General features: G+C 34.9%; 2 protein-coding genes across 4 annotated transcripts; one reads left to right on the top strand and one right to left on the bottom strand.

The window, feature by feature from the left end:
• Positions 1-2,361: 2,361 nt before the first annotated feature.
• Positions 2,362-18,770, top strand: LOC124890081. Of its 3 annotated transcripts, none has more exons than XR_007048937.1 (8): positions 2,362-2,766; positions 2,868-2,982; positions 3,098-3,209; positions 3,331-4,428; positions 5,409-5,481; positions 5,717-5,823; positions 6,704-6,854; positions 18,069-18,770. XR_007048937.1 is itself a non-coding variant. In XM_047401953.1 (6 exons), the coding sequence occupies exons 1-6, from the start codon at positions 2,666-2,668 to the stop codon at positions 5,766-5,768; spliced, it is 1,551 nt and encodes a 516-aa protein (XP_047257909.1). In that variant the 5' UTR covers positions 2,362-2,665; the 3' UTR covers positions 5,769-6,062. The 3 variants fall into 3 exon arrangements, 1 of the variants encoding a protein (XP_047257909.1); XR_007048936.1 differs by having other exon boundaries at positions 5,717-6,013; XM_047401953.1 differs by lacking the exons at positions 6,704-6,854; positions 18,069-18,770 and having other exon boundaries at positions 5,717-6,062.
• Positions 18,185-19,228, bottom strand: LOC124890089. The gene is made up of 2 exons (XM_047401959.1): positions 19,210-19,228; positions 18,185-18,585 (listed from the first exon to the last, which is right to left on the bottom strand). Exons 1-2 carry the CDS (start codon positions 19,226-19,228, stop codon positions 18,185-18,187), a joined length of 420 nt encoding a protein of 139 aa, XP_047257915.1.
• Positions 19,229-24,434: the final 5,206 nt, after the last annotated feature.

The following is a 24,434-nucleotide window of genomic DNA, read 5'->3' as shown; positions in this document are numbered from 1 at the left end:
GTCTGCTAAGTGTTTGAGAGCACGAGAGTCACGTGAATAGTGTCCTTTTTCACCACAACTAAAACAAGTAATTATTTCACGTTTCTCATATTTTTTCTCTTTGTTAGATGAATAATTAACACCCGGAATAGGGGTTCTTTCTTGGTCATCACGACCACGACCACGACCACGTCCACGACCAGGGCCGCGACCTTTTCCACGCCTAGCATGGTGAGTGTGCACATCATTCACCTCAGGGAATGGTGCAGATCCAGTTGGTCGGTTCTCATGATTTTTCATCAACAAATCATTATTTTGTTCAGCCACAAAAAGATGAAAACTCAGTTCAGTATACTTCTTGAAACTTTTTCTCGATATTGCTGTTGTAATAGCAGATTCGAGGCATGAAAAGTGGAGAGTGTCTTTGCCATCATATCTTCATCATTGACTGTCTCTATAAGTAGTTTCGATTGAGAAGAAATTCTGAACATGACAGAATTATATTCATGAACAGACTTGTAGTCTATGAAATCTTAGATATATACACTCATATCGTGCTTTCGGGAGGATGACCATCTTTAAGTGGTCAAACTTTTCTTTTTGACTATTTCACAATACAAGTAGATCCTTAGTAGTAAGGTACTCAATTTTCAGAACTTCATAAGATGAAGACGCAAGAAAATTAGAGCCTTAGCACGATTTTGACTAGATGTTATATTTTCATTCTTTATGGAGTCTCCAAGACCCATAGCATCTAGGTAGATTTCAGCATCTAACACCCATGAAATATAGTTTTTGCCTGAACTTTGAAGGGCAACGAACTCACACTTCGTAAGATTGTTAGCCATAAAAATAGGAAGGAAAATAATAATACCTTAGCCTTTAAATTTGAGATGGTAGAGTTTCGTGCGGATAACGTGTTATAAAACAATAAAGAACAAGAAGAAGAGTAGAGAGAATAGATTGAGCGATTCTTATTTCTTTTTTTGAGGGATAATTTACAATGAAGGAAACCTTTCTATTTATAGGCGGAATTTGCCCCTAGTATGCCATAAAAAAAGGAAGAAAAATAATAATACCGTAGCCTTCAAATTTAAGACTGTAGAGTCTCGTGCTGATAACGTGTTATAAAACAATAAAGAACAAAAAAAAGAGTAGAAAGATTAGATTGAGTGATTCTTATTTCTTCTCTTGGGGGGATGATTTACAATGAAGAAAGCCTTTCTATTTATAGGGGGAATTTGCTTATTTTCACACTAAAAACAAATACATCAAACCCTGATAGACATCAAATAGATATTGATAGATCTTGATAGACATTCACTATAACTGATATATATCATAACAATTCTTTTATTGTATATTCAATATAGCTTCTTCACTAACAAAATAAACTTTTAGGTAGTGTTTAAACGTGACATAATTCATACTATTACTCGTAGGGACTTCTACTACTAGGGACTAAGAAAACCTAATTGATCGTTTGATTTGATTTAATGCGAATAAGAAAATAAAACAAAATTATGAATGTAGTGATGTTAAACAAAATATATAATAGGTCAACATATCTATAAATTTTGTGGTAAAAAATATGTTCGATGAAAGTTGAAATTAAAAGTTACTAAAATTGCACTTTTTTTCTTTTTTGAAATGGATTAGACAGCAAATTAACATAAATAAATTAAAATAAAGTAAAGAGACTAGAAAAATAAGACAAATAAAAGAAAAATGACATGAATAAATTAAAATAGAGTGAGCGTAATAAAGGAAAGTTGCTTCTCATCTTAAATGTAAGGTGACATAAAAAGAAAAAAAATATTAAATTTATATAATAATAATAATAATAATAATAATAATAACAATAATAATTAAAAAAAAAAAATTAAAAGTGTGAAGGCTTTACAAATGTCATTTGAACTTTTTGCCCTTCATTAAAAGTTTTTACTTTAAACAAAATCATCTTTTCACTATTTTTTCTAAAATTTAAGAGTTGAAAATTAATTAAACATATTTATGGTAAATATTTTCTCATTAGAAATTATCAAAATTAATGACAACTAATATTATTTTAATTAGTTTAAAAATTATAAATCAAATAAATTTGATTTTAAGAAAATTTAAATTTTTTTATAAATATATTAAATTCATTAACACTTGAAACTTCTGACGATAAAATATATATGTGGTTATAATAAAATATATGTTTTAAACTTTTTACACATCATTAAAAATATTCGTAATAGATAAAATTATTTAGTGTTAAATAATTAAAAATTTCAAACATTCATAATAGATAAAATTATTTAGTTATAAATAATACGTGTGATTAAACTACTTAGATTAAAAAGGAAAGGAAGATAAATAAATTGAAAGAGTAAGGATATAGTATTGCACTCAAAAACCAAGGAAAATACAAAAACAAGCATCTCTCCCCCCCTTCTCTCCCCCAAAAAAAGGTAGTAGTAAAAAAAACTTAGGAAGGGAGTGGGGGTGGGGGGAGCGAGTTGGGGAAGAAGTTGAGAAGAGAGAAGCCTAAACAAATACCTAAAGCTAAAAGAGAAACCAATTCTTGATTTTCACCAAATACCAAATTTGCTTTGCTTTGCTATTTCTCCTTGAAGTTTTCAACTTTCTTGCATTTTGCTCAAAGTACAGTGTTCAAGTTGATATCTTTAGTGGAAAAAAGATGCCTAGACCTGGACCAAGACCTTATGAGTGTGTTAGAAGAGCTTGGCATAGTGATAGACACCAACCCATGAGAGGTTCTATCATACAACAAATTTTCAGGTACTCTTTTGGGGGCAATTTTTGTGTTCTCTTGATTTTTTGTTATGCTTTCTTGTTTTTTTGTTATCTGAAAAGGGTGTTTACTATCTTGTTTTGATCAGGGTTGTAAGAGAAAGACATAGTGTTGTTACAAAGAAGAATAGAGAATGGCAACAGAAACTTCCTGTCGTTGTCTTGAAAGCTGAGGAGATTATGTATTCCAAAGCTAACTCTGAGGTACTTTTGGTTGAAGGGTTTTCTTGAATTTGGATTATAATTTCAAGAATCTTGATTGTATGCTTTTGTTATTGTTGTTGTTGGTGGTGGTGGCGATGTCCCTTTTGTGAATTAGGCTGAATATATGGATCCTGAAACACTTTGGGATAGGGTAAATGATGCCATTGATACCATTATTAGGAGAGATGAGACTGAGACTGGACAACTATTGCCTCCTTGTATTGAAGGTACCAAAGTTCACAACTTTCTTTGTTTTAGCTCAATTGCACAGCAAGAGCCATTTTATGTTGCTTTTGGATTTCGGACTGATTATGTGTATCTTGTTTAACATGAAACTTTGCTGCTCAGCTGCTCTTAATCTTGGCTGTATACCGGAGAGAGCATCTAGGAGCCAGCGGAACAGTATGCCTAGGAGTTACCTCAGCCCAAGAACTCAAGAACCTCATTGTGTACCTCCTAAAGTTTTTAGTAGAAGTGGCAATGAGCTAAACTCTAACTCAGCGTTACCTATTCGCTCTTCAAACCAACCATTGTTCTTGAGACCTTCAAATGTCAATTCACCAAGATTAGTTTCAGAGTTTGACAGGCCTGTAGTGCCCTGCATCAACAATCTAGGTGCTTCCTCAAGTGGGAAAGCCATTATTATTCCGGAAAGTAGTAGTTCTTTGGATGTGGGTTCAGTATATCCATTGTTTTATGGTACTGATCTTCAGCCTGAAGTTTCTCCGTTGGTCCCCCGAGAACCTCAACATAACGTAATCGTTGGTAAACCTGTATATCCGACTATCGTCGAGTCTTCTGAAATCAGCTGCTTCCCGAGCTTGTTTCCTTGCAGGAGAGATGATATTCAAGAAAAATCATATCAACCAGATTATAGGGACAATATTAGGAGGGTGCCTGAATTGGACTGTGATTTGTCCTTAAGGTTGGGTTTCTCTGCAAACTCTGGCATGCAATTGCAACAAGGTCAAACTAGTTGCATTGGTGATTTCAGGCGAAGCGACGATTCTCATGAAGGAGACCAGTTCAAGCTTATGTTGACCAGTAAAGGGAAAGAGTTTACTTTCTTTCCTGCGGAGTCTGCCAATAGTCCATCAGGAATGCATAGAGCTCATGAAAATTTGGAGGGTTATGGTCACAATACAGAAACACTATTTAGGATGCATAAAATGCCTGTTAGACCAAGTGATGCATTTCAGGGAAGATATGAGTTCGACGCTGTGTCAACCAGCAAAGACAAAGAGCATCCTTTCTTTCTTGCAGAATCTGCCAATAGTCCCTCCGGTTTGCAAATAGGTCGGGCGAATTTAGAGGGTGAACATCAGAATGCTGAAACACTACTTAGGAAACGTAAGATGCCATTCCATAACAATATGGAACTTGGACAATTTTTGTGGCAAGATGAGCGAACTTTGAACCGTTTTCCTGGTCAAATGAAAAGGCCAGGTTTGTAGTCTGTAGACAGGTCCATTTTGTTGTATGATAAAATTTTGAGAAAAGAGAAGTTTAGTATGCCTCCTTTGCATTTTATCTTCCAATTTTGATTGAATATGATCTCTTTCTTTGTTGAATTAGCACATAAAAATGTGTAAAAGAGGAATTTAGAACTAACCAAAAATCCAGCAAGTTAACTTGACAGCAATGAGCTGGGATGAATGGCTTCAAACATTTGCTCGGTTAGTTGAGTATGTTTATGAAGCTTGGTGATACAATGTAACAGTTTATGCTATGACCTTGGAGTGCCAGGTTTAAGGTTAGGCGTTAACACTGTTGTTTGTGTATCCATCGTTAAAGCACTTATTGGCCACTGTTAGTGTCAAGCAAATTTTACTTGTTTATTCTCTTTATGTCAAACTTTTTTTTACAAAAGTATCATCATGAATGAAGCGGAATAGGCCGTGTTCCAAAATTGTCAATACAGTAGGTTGGTGGATGATGACGTGAATCAGAGACTATCTTTGTGGGACAAGAAAAGTGCCAAAGCCCCCATCCTGGTTTTTCCATTACCTAAGTGCTATATTAAGTAGTTTGTGAATCTGCTACTTTTTCATCATATCTGTTCATGTTGAAGCGATAAGATTTCCCTGTTGATTAGCTTCTTTCTTCCCTGGAAACTGTAAATGCTAATTCTCATGGCATGCTAATTATGAGGAGTCACATGTTTAATTCTTGAAAGGCTACTTTATACTATCTCCTTTGTAGTGATCTGCATCTGTGAGCGCGTGTGCTTGAATCTGCGCTCTAATTTTTGGCCTCACATTTGTTGGTCAATTTCTTACCCGAGTCTGTTCCACATACAGACTAGACAGAAAATATTTCTGGAAAGAAGTCTTTCGTGCCTTTTGGGTTTGCTGGTGCCTATATGTTTGAAGAATTGATCTTTTGCGTTTCATTTTGCCTTGTATTTGCATTGCACACGTGGAAAGAGATCTGGACTGCATTGCCAAAACCTTGCCTACACTTGATGTATATCCAGTGCTGGGGAGTGCTTGACGCCAGGCAAGTTTTCCATTTCGTTAATTGATCACTTTTAGTCATGCAAAAATAGAATCATATCCATTTCATATTTGCCTGATTTCCAACTTCAAATAAAGTTATATTGACAGTAATGTAATGCATAAGTGTGTTTTATATTGTCAAAATGGTAATGCAATTTCTGATTCTTAAATTTAATTGGAATCTGCTGATTGCCACAGTTGAGAGATGATTTTAATTTGAGTTTTATATGATTTAGGCGTAAGATCAGTTCAGATCGTTGTTGGACAGCTTTAACAAGTTTGAAGTGATGATGTCTATCGCATGGAAGAAAATGATTCTCCGCCACCGTAAAAGACAAGTTTGGTCCGTAACCTTGAACGTTTTCCCCAGAAACCTGTTCACAGGCTTGGAGTAAGATTACTGTGATTGACTAGTTGAAATAGAAGAAGAGAGTTGGGAAAGCATCTCTTTTAAGTGGGCGTTTTAGCTAAGTAATTAAAAGCCCTATCTTGCAGTGTATTGCCTAAAATACGCCATAGTGAACACACCTCAGGTTATGAACTGCTAACTAATTTTTGGAGATCCTGTTCTTTTTTTTTTCCTGTGAAACTTTTACTTGTTTATAAAACTTCCTAACTATCAAGTCAAAATTGCTATGCAGTATGAAGAATTCGGCTTCTAGGATTGAATCATTTGTTGATCATAATTAGATGCACTCTTAGCAATCTTGTTGCTGCCTGCTTTTAGAAGCTAAGTATTCAAAAGTAAAGAGGTCGTTTGCTATGGTGTTCAAGAACAATGCTGAATAGAGTGTATTAATAATACTTGTATTAACTATGCCGAGCTGAGATTATCTGCCATGCTCGGTTTGATTTGGCGTATTAAAAATAACATGCATTGCATGATTTCTAAAAAGAAATTGTTTATGAAAATACCAGATACCCTCCACAAAATACGGTGGAAAGGATGTGGAAAAAGGTTTTGACGGGCAATTGTGTCTTTAACTATGCTCATGCATGCATTTAAAACTCTTGCATTGTTAATACCATGTATTAGTTATGTGAAGCTAGATGAATGCCTCGTTTTATTTCAGGTCAAAAGGTCCTACCTATAATAAGTGCATATCTTGTGAATTGTGATATTGACCATCAATGATGTTGCTGTCTGTTTTCTAGAAAGCATTTTTGCTGAACAGGAAAATCAAGCTTTTGGTAGCTAATTCTTGGATATGCTCTGCTTACAGAAAAGGTCTCTGCTGCTGTATATGTCAAAAAGTTGGAACTTTTTCCATCAGGCCTGCCAAATACATCCACGAATGTTGGGGCTTAGTTTGTTGTGAGCCTCTTGACTTCTCTTAGATGAAATTACTGGAGACTTCTGTGGAGAAAGAAAAGGTAAAATGTTTCCTTTGTTGTATTTTACTGATTAGAAAAAAGGAAAGAAAGATAAAATGTTTCTCAAATTAGACACCCAAGCCTTGATTGGACAGAATACTTGTGCTTATGGGAGATATTACATATCTTATGGAACTAGTTGAGGTGCGCGCAAGCTAACCTGTACATTATTAAGCATTACAAAATTCAAATTTTTCTTTAGTAGCAACACCTAAAGAAAACTTCTTCAAAATAAAATTTAAAATCGTCGAATGAGGATGACCCAAGCGACAATGCCATAGCTGAAAAGGAACTTTTATAGAGGCAAGATTGATGGATATTGGTGGTCTGGGTGGATGTTGTGGCCACTCGTAAAGTCCATTCTAATTCCGGCATTGTACCAACGGCTTCTGAGTATACAGGTCCTTTACAAGAAAAGTAAAAGGAAAAAATTCAATAGATGTGTTAGATTGTCTTGACAAAATTTGGCTACAAAAATAAGATTTTTTTTAATTGATGGAGCACATAGAGTGTTAGAAAGCCTGAAAGAAGAATTAGATGCTTGTATCTGAGCTGAACCAGTATGATTAATAGAAATGGTTATGTTGTATGGAGTGGAGTGTTGGCCAGTTAAGAATTCTCATATCCAAAAGTTGAAGGTGGTGGAAACGAGGATGTTGCGTTGGATGTGTGGTCTTACAAGGGCTGACAAGGTTAGGAATGAGATTATTTGGGAGAAGGTGGGAGTGGTATCGGTGGAGGAAAAATGCGGGAAGTGAGGTTGAGATGGTTTGTTCATGTGATGAGGAGGGGCACGGATGCCCCAGTTCGCAGGTGTGAGAGGCTGTCGTTAGATGGTTTCAAGTGGGGTAGGGGTAGACCGAAGAAATACTGGAGAGAAGTGATTAAACGTGACATGGAGCTGTTTCAACTCACTGAGGATATGACCCTGGATAGGAAGGTTTGGAGGAAAACATTTGGGTAGAGGGATAAGGTGGGTGGATGAATCGTAGTCAGTGGTTAGGGGGGCTTTGGTTTCTTTCGTTTGGTAATGTACATTATTTTTGTGGATGTCGTATGTATGTTAGTTTTATCATGTATGTTAGTTTTATCATGTTTCATACTTTGGATGTTTTTGTATATTGTCCTGTGTCTTAAGCCGGAGGTCTATCGGAAATAACCTCTCTACTTCTTTAGAGGTAGTGGTATGGATTGAGTACACTCTACGCTCCCCAGACCCCACTTGGTGGGAATATACTGGGTTTGTTGTTGTTGGTGTTGTTGTTTTACAATCACCCATGGATATTCCCTCATTGCCTGTATACTCTTTAAGATTGTGAGGTTCAGCCGTGACATGATGAGTCGCACTAGAATCCAGAACCCGAGTTTTCTGCTGATTGCAAACTAGAGGCAAAGTTGGCCTTAGCTTCAAAATGATTGTGCGATTTGGAACGACATACATCTACAGTGTGACCAAATTTTTGGCACAATTGGCATCGAACAAATTGTCTTGAGTTTGATCTCCAATTCTGCTAATTTTGAAGCTGGGTTGTCGAGGAGCAGATTGGTTCCACTGTTGATTGTTGAAGCGACAATTGTTCTTGTTAGACTGATGTGGCATGTTTGTCTTCTGTGCTATAACAGCTGTGATATTGGAGGATGACTTCTCGAGATCTTGGTACTTGAGGAAAAGCTCATGATCTGTGAGCTTGTGCAACAATTCTTCAAAATTCAATGAAGAGTCTCTTGCTGTTATAGCGGCAGAGATTTCACGATACTCGGGGCCCAGGCCGCTTAGAATCTTGACAATAAGTTCATCATCTGTTACTGGTGATCCAACAACTTTGAGAGCATTAGAAAGAGATTCTTACCTCTTGTAAGTAATCTGCAACAGATTTAGAGGCTTTTTTGATATTTTGCAATTGGTCTCGCAAGCTTAAAATGCGAGTGTGGCTCTTATTTGCGTAAGCCGTGAGAAGAGTCTTAGCAGATGGAGCTGTGGCAACAGTAGGCGCAATGGTGGGATCGACAGATGCCATCATTGCTTGCTGGATCAATTGGTCCTGAGAGAACCAAATTTGATATTTGGGATTTGGCATCGTAAGGTTATCTTGAGTAAAAGTCATTGGTGGTGCCGATTTTGATCCATCAAGATGTCCCATGAGTTGATGGCCATTGAGTAGCATCCCAAGTTGTGCTTTCTAAGTCAAGAAGTTGAGATTACCTTGCAATTTGATAGGTAACTGAGATGCGGGATTGAATTGTACCATATGAACAATAGGTGAAGCAGCAGAAGCATTGTTGTTGGTAGCAGTAGCATCACCAGAGTTAATAATTACTGGAGGGATTGTTTCTTGAGAGGCTACCATAGCGGGGGAGAGAAAAAGATCTAACTCGTAAGAGGCTAGAGGCTCTGATACTATATAAAATCAAATAGTGAGAAATAGTCGAAAGATGATTTTATTCCTTAAGCATCCAAACTTTTAAATACAATAAATAACAAGGGAAAAGGCATCGTTTCCACCCCAAACTATACCCGAAAAGTCTAAGCCACACCTAAACTATTGAAGTGACCTAATACACACCTAAACTACTTAAAAGTGCAATTTTTTACACCCTAAATCTGATGTGGAAAAAATATAATTATTTAATTAAAAAAGGCACGTCTAAAATTAAAAATAACACCAAAAAAAAGTTAAAACTGAAAATTCCAATTCCAATTCATCTTTTTCTTCTCCAAAATCAAAAATCCCAAACTGAAAAAAAATCCAAATTCAAAACATCCATCTCCTTTTTCTTCTTCTCCAAAATAAAAAATTCCCAAACTGAAAAAAAGATCCAAATTCAAAACATCTATCTTCTTCTTCTCCAAAATTAAAAATTCCCAAACTAAAAAAAAATCCAAATTCAAAACATCAACCTTCTTCTTCTTCTTCTTCTCCAAATTCAAAAATCCCCACCATTCATCTTCTTCTTCTCCAAACCCAAATTAAACTGAAAATTTCAATTTCAATTCCAAGTTGCTAATGAATTTCGAACGATTAACAATGGGTGAAATTCCTCCTCCTTCTTCTTCCCCCAGTTCAATTCAACCATCGACAAGTAGTAGTACAAGCGTCTCACTGACCTTGGCCCAACAACTTCACTAACTAATAATAGCCCTCACGTAGAAAGTAGGCCAAAAGGTTTGGTGACAATGAAAACAATTGAAACGGATGGAATGGCAAACAGGAGGAAGAAATGAGAGAAATATTGGGAGTATTAGGCAGAAAAGACCAAGAAGAGTATCTTAGGCTGGGGGAGAAGACCTTAAAATTGAACAAATTTTTAGCCATGTCCGGTCTTTTGCTCACGGGCCTAGCAGCAATTGTTTCTGCATTGTCAGGTCATTCTCCTCGTGGATCTTGGGCAGCCATGATAGGAATTGTTGGTGGCGCATTGGCAAGTGTAGTTAACACAATAGAACATGGTGGGCAAGTTGGAATGGAGAGAAGAGAAAATGGTGAAGTGTTTGGGCATTGAAGAAGAAGAAAAAAGATTTAAATTAAAAAGAAAAAAGAAGAATTTATGAAAATAATAAATTTCTTATTTTTTCGGATGATGCTGACGTGGTGCTGATGTGGCGTTGACGTGGCAGCGTGTGTAAAACACCACACCACATGCAAGTGGTGTAATCCTGAAGGGTGTAAAAAGTATCACTTTTTTATAGTTAAGCTGTGTAATTGGCCACTAGTATAGTTTAGGTGTGGCTTAGACTTTTCGGGTATAGTTTAGGTTGTAAACGATGCTTTTTCCCTAAATAACAACCTACAACTGAACTTTAGGAATCTAATTGCTACGTATACTCCTGAACAGTTGGAGTACAGATATACAACAACAATAAATTCCTACAATAGGAGGAGTCTTATACAAATACAAAAAAGCAGCAACTATATTAGTAAATTATTCTAATAATGATAATATAAAGTAATTATGCCTTACTTTATCCACTAATGATCCTCTTCAGGTTATCTTTAGCGATTTATGGGGACCATTGCCCGTTTTATCACTAGACAAAAAGTTATATTACTGTATTTTTGTTGATCAATACACCAAGTATACTTGGTTGTCTACAATTAAAAATAAAAGTGAAGTCAGCTCTTTGTTCCAAAATTTTCATCCTTTAGTAGGGAATTCTTTCAAAACAAAAATAAAATTTCTTTATTCGGATAAAGGAGGTGAATACAAAAGTCTTCAGTCCTATCTTCAAAGAAATGACATTGAACATTTAGTTTCACCTCCCTACACGCCACAACGCATTGCCATAGCTGAACGTCGTCATCGTCATATTGTTAAAATAGCCAAAACCTTCTCTATGAAGCATCCCTACCACTAGAACTATGGTCTTTTGCCTACCATCATGCTGTTTATCTCATTAATCGACTACCCACACCCATCTTAAATAACGAGTCACCTTATCAAAAATTATTTGGTAAACCACCCAACTATGCGAATTTTAAAATTTTTGGTTGTCTTTGTTATCCATGGCTTAAATCCTACACCAAAAATAAGTTGGAGCCTAAGAGCCCGTTTGGATAGGCTGAAAAAAAGTGGTTGAAAAAAGTTCTTTAAAAGTGCTTTTGAAAGTGCAAACTTATTTTAAAAATAAGCAGTTAAGTATTTGGATAAAATTACTGAAATTGAAAAAAAGTTATTGATGTGTTTGGTAAATAATGCTTTTAAGCACTTTTTTTTTTGGTCAAAATGTCTGAAATACCCTTATAGCTGTTATAGCTGTTAATAATATTTAGGGTTTATTATTATTTTTTATTTTTAAAATGATTCAAATTAAAATTAATATATATATATAAAGAGTTTAAGTGTTGAATGTTTGTGTTTGAAAAAGATAGTTATATATTAAAAGATTATTTGTTTCTTCATGGTTATGTTAAGAATTTCGTATCATTAAGGTGCAATTTGTGACGACACTTCATTTTCTTATTAAACTGGACTTGTTGCTTTTAACCTTCGAGGATAGTATTAATATATATGCCGAGCTTATCATTAAGGAAAATATATATTTTTAAAATTTGTTAACCAAACACAAACTACTTCTCATCGACAAAAATACTTTTTAAAAAAACATTTTGAAGAAAAACACTTCTTAAAAAAGCTGATTTTAGAATGTTGATCAAACAAGCTATTAGTTGGCTGGATTTTATTATATTTTTTAAATATTTTTTTATTATTAAATGACTAAATAATATATATATATATATATAAATTTATATTTTTAAAATATAATTAATAAAATAAATTTTTAGTAAATATTTTTAGGACGTTGTCAAGTCAAAGATTATCAATTATTTAAAAAAAGGGAAGGAGTATATTAAACCTCTATAAATTAAATCATTTTTGCTCCTCTCAAGTTTTCCTTTTGAATAGTCAATCTCTCATAAAAAGTGATATTTGGAGAGAGAATTTTACCATTGATAAATGGAAGCTTAAAACGCAAATTGAACTTTTGGGTTTTGACAGGTTTTCATTTAATGTGGTACAAAATATTTTTATAATTATTGTTACAGTAGGTAAAATTTAATTATTTCAATGTAATAAAAAAATAACTGTTTGATTTTACTATTATAATGTGTAAATTTAATAATTATACGTGAAATTAACTCTAATTATATGTAAAATTAACTCCATAATTTTGAGGTCGTTATATGTATTCTCTTTGTTTCTTTTACTTGAACTTTATATTAAACATAATTTTTTATTTAATTTAATAAATTAAAGAAATTTATTGTTATATGATTATTAAATAATTATATAAAATAATTTGATAAAACAAGCTCCTATTAAAATATGTTAGAGTATCAAATCAACAAGGGTAAAATTGGAATAAGTAATAATTATTAGGGACACAAATGTAATTTCATTGGTCAAACTTTAATAGATTATAAGCTGCAAAAAAAAAGCTGGGATTTGCAGCTTCTTGTTTTTAGCTTTAAAAAAGCCAAAAATAATTTTTTTTAAGCAATTATAAAAATAGCCATACACCTTTTTAAGCAAAAAACAACTTATAATCTATTTTGACCAACTTATAATCTCTTTCAAACACCCACCAAGTCCACCCCTTGTGTGTATTTAGGCATTTCTTAACGCCATCATGCACACCTCTGCTTTGACCCAATGCAGTCGAAAATATTCATCAGTCGTGATGTTCTTTTTTATGAAAATTCTTTTCCTTTTAAAACAATGTTTCTACATGTAAGGAAAAACTTTTCTCAACTGACCTGGGAAGACGTTAACTCCAAAAAGGAAACTATGAAGTCAGCTACCATTCCAACAACCTCTACTAATATACCTCCACCTATATCACTGTCCTTAGAATCACAAAATACTAGCTCCTTCAATTTTGGCCAAGTACCAGTAGCTACTACAGCTAATCCAGGTAATTCTACACTTTCTTCTACTTCTTTTCAGCATAAAAAAATCTCAAACACACAACCTGCACCTTTGATAACATATCAAAGACGTATTATACCACTGCCCTTAGAATCACAAAATAATAGCTCCTTCAATTCTGGCCAGGTACCAGTAGCTACTGCAGCTAATCCACGTAATTCTAAACTTTCTTCTACAACTTCCCAGCATCACAAAATCTCAAACACACAACTTGCACCTTTGATAACATATCAAAGACGTAAATCACTCTCTACACCAAATCCTGAATGCTCCATCTCTAGCCACTAATTCACCATTGACAACTTCTTCACTTCCTGGCAGCGAAAGTCTCATCCCCAAACAACCCCCATGCCAATTCCAAAGCCTGTAGTAAATCGAATGACCACTAGGTCCCAGAATAATATTACCAAGCCCAAAAGACAATTCAGTTTTCTAACTCACTTCACTACTACACCAACAACCTTAAAAAAAGCAACATCCACAAAGAGTGGAGACAAGCTATGCAAGTAGAATATGATGCTTTAATGAAGAATCAGACTTGGGAATTGGTACCACGAGACTCAACGAAGAATGATGTGGACTGCAAATGGTTGTATCGCATTAAAAGAAAAGCAGACGATTTTATAGATCGATACAAAGCTCGCTTTGTTGCAAAGGGGTTCACACAACGCCCTGGCTTGGATTTTCATGAAACTTTCAGTCCAGTTATTAAGCCAACAACAATGCGACTTGTGTTATTCATAGCAGTGCAACACAATTGGTCGATTCATCAACTCAATGTCAACAATGCTTTCCTCCAGGGCCAGTTGACTGAAGAGGTTTTTATGTCTCAACCTTAAGGATTTATCAATTCCCAATTCCTTTCTCATGTTTGTAGATTAAAAAAGCTATTTATGGTCTTAAACAGGCCCCTCGGGCTTGGTATAGTTCATTGCATAATCATCTACAGAAAATGGGATTTAGTAAATCTGAATCTGACACCTCTTTATTTATTTTGAAGAATTTGGTTGCTACTGTTTACGTGCCCGTTTATGTTGATGACATTTTGATCACGGGAAGTCATCCCAGCTTGATTAAACATGTTATTGATTCCTTGGGTTCTCGTTTTTCTCTAAAGGATCTTGGCAATTTGAACTACTTTTTGGGTGTGGAAGCAAAAAAAGTGCCAGATGGTTATTCTCTCTTAGTCGAAATACATTCTTGACATTCTGTTTGAATTGGATATGCAAAATTATAAAGGAGTTTTGACACCAATGTTCTCTGGTAAACTACCTCAGGCAGCTGATAATTCTCTACGTGCGAATGGTACACTCTACAGGCGCACTCTCGGTAAGTTGCAATATTTATCATTTACACGACTTGACATTTCTTATATTGTCAACAAACTGTCATAGTTTATGCATGATCCTACTGATGAACAATGGAAGGCGATTAAAAGGATATTACGGTATCTCAAAGCCACGGCAACTTCAGGTCTTCGTATTCGTCGCGACTCGGACTGCAATCTTTACATGTATGCTGATGCTGATTGGGCGGGAGACCCGAATGTCAGAGTATCCACATTAGGCTATGTTTTTTTCTTTGGGCGCAATCCTGCCAGTTGGTCGTAAAAACAACAAGAAGCTGTAGCTCGCTCATCTACTGAAGCAGAGTACAAATCGGTTACAAATGCTCTTGCGGAACTCACATGGGTGCGCAACTTGCTCAATGAACTGTGTATCACCATTCCAAACACACCCCCAATCTTCTGTGACAATGTAGGCGTAACTTATCTCTGTCATAATCCAGTGTTCCATAGCCGTATGAAACATATTGCTGTCGACTTTTGTTATGTTAGGAACCAAGTTCAAGCGCATCGGGTTCTTGTCAAACACACTCGTGCTTGTGATCAACTCGCTGATACACTTACCAAGCCATTGCCAAAACCAGCCTTTGCAAGGTATCGTTCCAAGTTAGGCGTTGGTGCACCACACCTAACTTAAGGGGGCATATTAAGCATAATTATTTTATATTATCATTATTAGAATAATTTACTATTATAGTTAATGCTTTTTTGTATTTGTATAAGACTCCTCCTATTGTAGGAGTTTATTGTTGTTGTATGTTTGTACTCCAACTGTTCAGGAGTATATGTAGCAATTAGGTTCCTTAAGTTCAACTGTAGGTTGTTATTTATTGTATTTAAAGTTTGGTTGCTTAAGGAATAAAATCATCTTTCGACTACTTCTCACTATCTGATTTTATATACACCACTGCGATAAAACAAAGTTCCTTTTCTGATCCAGATCAAAAAACTTAACAAGACTTCATGGGTTGTCTTACATTCCTAGAGCTTTAGTCAAGTTGTAAGAGCGATGCATGAAATGTGCAGGTTATTTGGACATTACGAGTTTGAATGCTGCCACAAACAAAAAGCCTTAAAGCTTTAAATTTAAGCGGAGAATGGTAGAATGAAGGACCTATTATCCATCTACTAGAGTGTAAACTTGACTAGTCATATTAGAAAAGAAGAATGTGGTTTGATTTTAAGCGTCTCTTTTTGGCAACTAATCTATAGTTGCAACTATGTAGATGAAGGTTATACCTCTTGAGAATTGTTTGGAGGTCCTCCATTCAAGGGCGTGATCTAGCGGTTAATGAAAAGGTGAAAACCATGGGAGTTCAAGGTTAATCCAGTATAGACAAAAAAACACTTAAGTGATTTCTTGTCATCTGTCTTATTCTGTCTTATTCTTGATGGTCAGAGTTACCCTCTACCTATGTTGGTGGAAAGTAAGAAAACAAAGAACAACTCACTTCCCATATGTTGTCTCACATTGATCGAGGGTTGAGTTGTTTTTCTTCTTATATGGTGTTGGACAATCTTCATCTCTTGAGCTTTTGAGGTCGAAGTTGGCCTAAGGTCATGGTATGAGACCCATCCTTGTTATTGTGTGCCTCTACGTTATGTTGTCCATGCTTTAGTTGGCATATTAATAGTGCAGACTAGCCACTTCTCAACATTGTAATTCAAAAATAACCACGAGTTTGAGTTCCCTAACAACATCTTGGAGATTCACGTGTGAAATTTTGAATTCCATGATAGTGTCTACTTCTCAATTACTGGGACTGAAAAGTGTTTATTTGTGTATCTCTTACCTTAGTTATCCAGTCTGGATGTGTGGGGGTGTTAATCCCACATTGGTTGATTGCCAACTTATATAACTTGGAGCAAGTCTCACCTCGTAAGCTAGTTTCTGTGGTTGAGTCAGACTCATCGCTTTTTTATGACATCTTCATGTAAAGTTTTAGAGATGTCAATATTGAAGTTTCCAAACAAATCAAATTGTGATGCATTTATGGAAGATTTTAGCATCTTTGATCAAATCAGCAGCTAATTATGATTACGTGCCTTTTAAAAATGGCTTATTTTATCATATTCAACTCATAATAATTTTACAAGTCATTATCTGAATCTTACATGAATGTCCTGTCTCTTTCAAGTCAAAGTGTCTTAGATTGATGAGAGAAAAGGCATCTGGTGCTAAATATGAAAAAAGTGGTAAGTTTGTACATCAGAACTGGCAAATAAATCCAAGAAGTTTTTACCTTTTTTGGTGAAGAAAAGTGGTAAGGTTTTGTACCAGCTACTGTATACTCCTTTATAATGTTTTTGTTTTCATATTGCTATGTGCCTTCTTTTAACCACTGGTTAAATATCTGCTCTCTGGTTCAAGTTCTCGTTGAGACAAAAAACATTACGACTAGGTGATTCTTTCCATCTATCTTGTCCTTGGTGAACCGGAATTTACTTAGTACCTGTTGCTGGTGGGAGGTGATAGGTATCTTGTGAATTTAGTCAAGGTGATTGAAAGCTGGCTTGAACACCACGGTTATCACAAAAAATCTGCTATCTAGTTTAGCTTCTTGATTACCTTTAAATGTATGTACTAGAGCTTTATGTGGTGAAAGAAGGCATAAAGTTTTTCCCTCTTTTGTAGATATAGTAATCTACACTATCCAATGCATGAGGGCTGCTAGAGTGCACCTTTTTTTATGGACAGATATCTGGATTACATTATTGAAGTGGACAGATTTGGTTAGCATTTGTCATAGATTTAGTTGATACTTGGAAAAATGTGTTTTTGAAGTTGTGTTGAAAAGTAGTTGTTGGATGTGAAGTTAGTGTTTAAATATACATTTTACTTGGAAAAGAATTTGAAGTTCGGTAAGTGGAAGTTAAAATTTCACCCAAAATTTCCAAACCAAACGACCCCGACCATTTGGTACGGCAGAAAAAAGAAAAAAAGTTTGGGAAAAAGTTTAAGATTAAATTTATTTTGTGGTATAAATTATTAAATAATTTTTGAACTAAATTATTAAATAATTTTTGAACTATTTTATTTCATTATTTGTACTAAAATGCATGTGGACATGTGGGTGTATAATGTTATTCCTTAATGCAAAGAGTAAACAACCACAATTAATCTGCATAGCTTATCTAAAGCACAAGAATATGTGGAACGAGAGAATTAAATGACTTGTTCATAAATGGTTCACATTCATCCAAGTGACGGTTTATTCATTTGTAATTCTGTTACTAATAGATCTCTTTTTAGAAGAGTTAAATTAAGTTACTTGTCTTTATAATGAGTTGTTATTAAGACAAGAATATTCATTACAATAATTCTTACATTCTTCTGGTGGATGAAAGAAACCGTAAATGATGTGACTATTTGAGTATTATTTGTAAATTAAAGATGCAGAAATATAGAAAATAAATACTCTCCTTTTTTCTTGGTAACTCAGATATGCATTAAATAAAGGTTTAAAGCAGCCTTAGTTCGGCTATATCACAAAAATAGCAGGGAATTGATCATCTGAGACCCTGTTGCTACAAACAGATCTGCTGAAAGAGCTACCAGCTAGATCTTCCCAGAAAACTGAGCATACAAAAGGGGTGGTGTTACAAAAACATGAGTCTTGTCAAAAAAATTCAAAGTTGCTCCCATCTCGGCCATCATGTCAGCAACTCTGTTTTGTTCCCTGAAGCTATGCTGAACAGTCGGTCCTCCCAAGCTCCTTAGCGTTGACCTGCAGTGATTAATAAGTGGATCATATAGAAGGTTGCCTTTCTGTAATATGATTTTCATGTTAATTTCCAGAGGCCTTAGATTGTGCTCAATAACAAGTTCCAGGCCTTTTTTGAGAGCACACATCTCCATGAGGTTGTTGGTAGCATGGGTAAAGCTTTTGCTGAAGCCAATTATCCAGTCTCCTCTACCATTTCTGATTATCCCTCCTATACCCCCATTCCCCGGCTTCCCTGAAGGATAATTCCTTCTTAATTAATGCAAAGATTAAAAACTCTTATATCTCTCTGTAATAAATTTGTGTGAACATTCGTAAGTCATAGGAGTTAATAGGATGTGGGAGTTACTACTTCATAAATGTATATTTATTCAAATGACGATTAAATGTAGCTTTGTGAATGAAAGATATTCATAAGTCTTGAAAGTACTACCCTTTATGACTTGTCATTAATTTAAGAGTAATGTTAATTTATGTACATTAACTCATGAAACGTAAATGATATACCTATTTAAGGAGTATCATTTGAGAACTAAAGATGCAAGAAGAAACAATAGAAAACAAAATACTCTCCCCCCTTCATCAATTCTCTACCGTAATCTTGGCTTCCTATTCTTTGACAATTTTGGGCAATTGGTTTGGGCAACCTCCAAACTTTCAGCCACGAGTGCACGTGTTTGGAAGTAGCTGTAGAACCTTGGGGAGCGACCGGCTAGAAAGATTTGCACCGGAGTCGGGCCGAAATCGCTTCCAAGGCAGTGGCTTGCTACGACACAGTGTTTGTGATAACTCTCTTACTATTATTAACTCTTATCCAATATCAATATTATAGTAGCATAAAAGCTATTTTCTTACATACAATATTGATAAATGGCCATTTCTTTGAACAAAATTTTTCCTGATTTGTCAAAGTTAGAGCCATTGGACGAAAATAATTTTAAACGTTGGTCACAAAACCTTTTTATTTTCATAGAACAGTTAGAAGTTGATTATGTTTTGTTTAATGATGGTTCTAACATCATTACTGGTTTTAATACCATTATGATTGTTGATGAATTTGGTACCATGACTAATATAAATGCTAAAGGGCATTTATTGAGTCATATGACTAATATTTTTTTTTTCTCTTGTTACTAACAAATCTACTAAAGAAATATGGGATAGTTTGCAAAACTCAAAAATAGGGGGGACAAAATGATGTCCAAGTTCATCTTGTTGAGAATGATGACGTGATTGTGGCAGTAGTCATCGAGACGAACTTGATGTCTAACAAGACTGAGTGGGTGTTGGACACAGGAGCCTCAAGGCATTTCTGCGCCAACAAAGAGTTATTCCATGACTTTGAGGAATCCACCAATGGCGAGTGTGTCTACATGGGTAACTCCACTACTGCTGGAGTTTTGGGTAAAGGAAAAATTTTACTTAAATTAACTTCTGGAAAAATATTATCCTTGAACAATGTTTTGTATGTTTCCTCGCTCCGTAGAAATTGTTTCTGGAGCACTTCTCAATAAAGTAGGTCTTAAACTTGTTTTTGAAGCTGACAAAATAATTATTTTTCGTGGAGGAAATTTTGTTGGGAAGGGATACCTTAGTGGGGGCTTATTTGTGCTGAACATTGATCAAGAGATTATCAATAATGCAAATATTCTTAATTCTGCTTATATTGCCGAGTCTATTAATTTATGGTATGGTAGGCTAGGTCATGTTGATATTGCTTCTATTAAAAGACTTAGAAAAATGAGATTAATTCCTACAGTAAATATTGATGATATTTCTAAATGTCCTCTGTGTGTAGAAGCAAAGCATGCTAAGAAACCTTTTAAATATGTTACTAGTAGAAAGACCGAATTGCTCGAACTAGTACATTCAGACTTAGCAGATTTTAAGAACGCTATTAGTAAAGGTGGAAAGAAGTATTACATTACTTTTGTTGATGACTTTTCTAGGTACACTAAGGTATACCTCCTTAAGTTTAAAGATGAGGCTGAAAGCATGTTTTTAAAATTTAAAGCAGAAGTAGAAAATCAATTAGACAGGAAAATCAAGAGATTTAGATCTGGCGGGGGTGGTGAATATAATACTAAAACTCTAGAAGATTTTTGTGAGAAAAATGGTATTATTCATGAGTTTAGTGGTCCTTATACTCCCCAACAAAATGATGTAGCTGAACGAAAGAATAGAACTCTTAAGGAAATGATGAATTCTATGCTTTTAAGCTCAGGTCTACCTTACTATATGTGGGGGAAGCTGTCTTATCTGCATGTTACATTCTTAATAGAGTCCCTCATAAAAAGTTAGATAGGACCTCATATGAATTGTGGAAAGGATTTGCTCCTAACTTAAAATTTTTGAAAGTGTAGCGGTGTTTGGCTAATGTTGGTGTATCTGATTTTAAATGAGTAAATGTAGGTTCTACGACTTTTGATACCGTCTTTGTTGGTTATGCTCAAAATAGTGCTGTATATAGATTTGTGTCATTAAATGATTATTCTATATGTGAATCCAGAGATGCAGAATTTTTTGAGCATGTTTTTCCTTTGAAAAATGATGTGCCTAGTGATGTGCAAAATAATACTTCCGTGTCTGTGTCTGTTAACTCTCATGTTTTGCCCGCTTCTGATGTTAATGCTAATGAGCATGAAAATGAGGCAATGAGTTCAATAGATGTGATATTTTGAAAAGAGGCTATTAAAAGTGAATTAGACTATAATTTCTAATCACGCATGGGACTTGTATGATTTACCTAAAGGTTGTAAACCCATAAGTAGCAAGTGGATATTCAAGAAGAAATTAAGCCCTGATGGTACAATTGATAAATGTAAGGCTAGACTTGTGATTAGGAGCTTTAACCCCCTCAAAATAAAAGGTGTTGATTATTTTGATACTTATTCTCCTGTGACTAAAATAACGACCATTAGAACTCTTATTGTTTTAATTGCTATTCACAATTTAGTGGTACACCAAATGGATATCAAAACTGCATTTTTAAATGGTGATTTAGAGGAAGAGATCTATATGACTCAACCTGAGGGTTTTGTGGTCCCAGGACAAAAGGATAAAGTATGCAAATTAAGAAAGTCCTTTTATGGACTTAAGCAGGCACCTAAGCAGTGGTATGAAAAATTTAATTTCACATTAATAGAAAATGGTTTTGTTGTTAATTCATCTGATACCTTTGTTTATTCTAAAATAATAGGATCAGATTGTGTGACTATATGTTTATATGTGGATGACATGTTAATCTTTGGAACTAATGTGAATGTTGTAAATGAGACTAAGAAATTTTTATTTTCTAAATTTGAAATGAAAGACTTTGGAGAAGCTGATGTGATTTTAGGGATAAAAATTAAAAGAACTGTTAATGATTTCTCTTTGTGTCAGTCTCATTATATTGAAAAGATGTTGAAAAGGTTTGGTTGTTTTGATGTAGTTTCAGTGAGAAATCCTTATGATTCTAGCATACACTTGAAAATGAATAAAGATTCTAGTATTTCTCAAATTGAATTTGCTAGAATAATTGGGAGTGTAATGTTTATCATGAATTATACCCAGCCTGATATAGCTTATGTTGTTAGTAGATTGAGTAGATATACTCATAATCCCAGTAATGAACATTGGCATGCTCTTCATTGCTTGTTAAGGTACTTGAGAGGTACTATGAATTGGTGTTTGCATTTTAATAAATTTCCTGCTGTTTTAGAAGGTTTTTGTGATGCAAACTGGGTGACTGACAATGATGAAGTTAACTCTACCAGTGGCTATGTGTTTACTTTGGGTGAAGGTGCTATTTCATGGAAGTCTTCAAAGCAAACTTGTATAGCACGTTCTACTATGAAATCGAATTTATTGCTCTCGAGTTGGCAAGGCAAGAAGCTGAGTGGCTGAGAAATCTTTTGACAAATGTGCCTTTACGGAGAAGATAAATGTCACCAGTCTCTTTACATTGTGACTCACAGGTGGCAATTGAGATTGCAAAAAATAGTGTATACAATGGTAAAAAGAGATATATTCGCATCAGACATGGTGCAATTAAACAATTGTTGAAACATGGTGTTATTTTCTTGGAATATGTAGATCCGAAAGAAATTTGACGGATACTATGACCAAGGGCTTAACAAGGAAAATGGTCCTTGAATCGTCGAGAGGGATGGGGTTAAATCCCATGGATTGAGGTAATATGGTGGATACCCATTTGTGGTCAAACGAAGCCATATAGGCCGACAATAAACAGTACATATCCTATCCTTATGGCGTGAGGTAGTGTATTATAAGGTTGAGCTTATTTTTGCTCTTAATGATCCATAGACTTTAGGTGGTCTATGAGATAGACTTGATGGGATCACCTATGTGAGTGTAAAAGGTTGGTCACTTTTTATGAAAGACATGGGTCGTCTTTCTAGAGCACTCATGAGACCCAAGGTTTGTGTGCATGACCATAAAAGCACTTTGAAGTATCGCGGAGGTTGCTTAAAATCAAGGATATGATATGTGTTGTGGGGGTCTCAACTTACGTCCATCTAGTTCAAGAGTACTTCACTTTTTGGATATTTGTTGTTGCCTCATATCGTACGTGTCAATTGAAATCGAAAGATATTAACACTTAAGTACATGTTCCTTCCTTTTGCCCAAAGTTGTTCTATTCTCTATCTTTGCATTAGTGGGGGATTGAAAGATAATTCCTTCTTAATTAATGCAAAGATTAAAAACTCTCATAACTCTCTGTAATAAATTTGTGTGAACATCCATAAGTCATAAGAGTTAATAGAATGTGGGAGTTACTACTTCATAAATTCAAATGACGATTAAATGTAACTTTGTGAATGAAAGACATTCAGAAGTCTTGAAAGTACTACCCTTTATGACTTGTCATTAATTTAAGAGTAATGTTAATTTATGTACATTAACTCATGAAACGTAAATGATATACCTATTTAAGGAGTATCATTTGAGAACTAAAGATGCAAGAAGAAACCATAGAAAACAAAATAATCTCCCCCCTTCATCAATTCTCTACCGTAATCTTGGCTTCCTATTCTTTGACAATTTTGGGCAATTGGTTTGGGCAACCTCCAAACTTTCAGCCATGAGTGCACGTGTTTGGAAGTAGCTGTGGAACCTTGGGGAGCGACCGGCTAGAAGGATTTGCACTGGAGTCGGACCGAAATTTCTTTCAAGGCAGTGACTTGCCACGACACAATGTTTATGATAACTTTCTTACTATTATTAATTCTTATCCAATATCAATATTGTAGTAGAGTTTTTCCATCATTTCCAGTGCAAGAGCCATCAATATTGAGTTTGTAATGATTTTTTTTTTGAAGGGAGGAGGGGATACCATTTAACCAAGATAGTATCCTTGGTAGTGGGGCATAAACGATAAAATTCTATACCTTCAGAATATGCAATCTTGAAGTTGGGATGGGAGGCTGCATTGTTGAAGGAGTTTGTATTTCTTAGTTTTCTAGATATGCCATAGACAGAAGGGTAGGAGAGTCTCCAGTAGATGCAACTATTGTACTGCTCATGTCTGAAGGACTTTCAAGTGGTGTCCCAATTTTCGGTGGAAAACATGCTTATGTCTAGGGGGTTGTCACCCCTAGCTTGGTGGATAAGCTCTTCTAATTGTTCCTCTCCATTGCTTCTACTCTTCTAATTGTTTTTCTCCATTGCTTCTCCAATAAGTCCTTTAATTCTTTGCCTAATATTGTAATTAGTGTTTTTTAAAAAATAAATAAAAAAATAGTGAAATATTTAAGGTGCAATTTGAACATCTTTTTATAACTATACTAAGTGTTTTTTTTTATTGAAATTGTATTGACTGTTTTATTTGTTTGGGGTGTTTTAGCAATTTCAATTTAAGTTCAGAATTGTACGTTGAGAAAAATTGACAATATAATTGTTTTGGACTTTTAGAGTGAAGTACATTTTTGGGACTGGAATTCTAATGGAAGTATATGTTTTGGTGATATGGTGTTTACTTGTTGTGCATACATTCCACCCTCTCCAGACTTCGTTTGCGGGTTTATATTGGGAATGTTGTTTGTTGTTCATATGATGGAGATAGTTAAGGTTGAATTGATT

Source organism: Capsicum annuum, unplaced genomic scaffold (assembly GCF_002878395.1).
Source record: "Capsicum annuum cultivar UCD-10X-F1 unplaced genomic scaffold, UCD10Xv1.1 ctg1183, whole genome shotgun sequence".
NCBI classification, from domain to species: Eukaryota; Viridiplantae; Streptophyta; class Magnoliopsida; order Solanales; family Solanaceae; genus Capsicum; species Capsicum annuum.
This window is presented reverse-complemented; position numbering and strand designations above follow the sequence as displayed.

Bases quoted from the DNA above. Each gene is read 5' to 3' on its own strand.
- LOC124890081 (XM_047401953.1), top strand. From the start codon at position 2,666: ATGCCTAGACCTGGACCAAGACCTTATGAGTGTGTTAGAAGAGCTTGG. The intron at 3,210-3,330 runs GTACCAAAGTTC...TTTGCTGCTCAG, and splicing joins ATTGCCTCCTTGTATTGAAG to CTGCTCTTAATCTTGGCTGT. The intron at 5,482-5,716 runs GCAAGTTTTCCA...TATATGATTTAG, and splicing joins TGGGGAGTGCTTGACGCCAG to GCGTAAGATCAGTTCAGATC.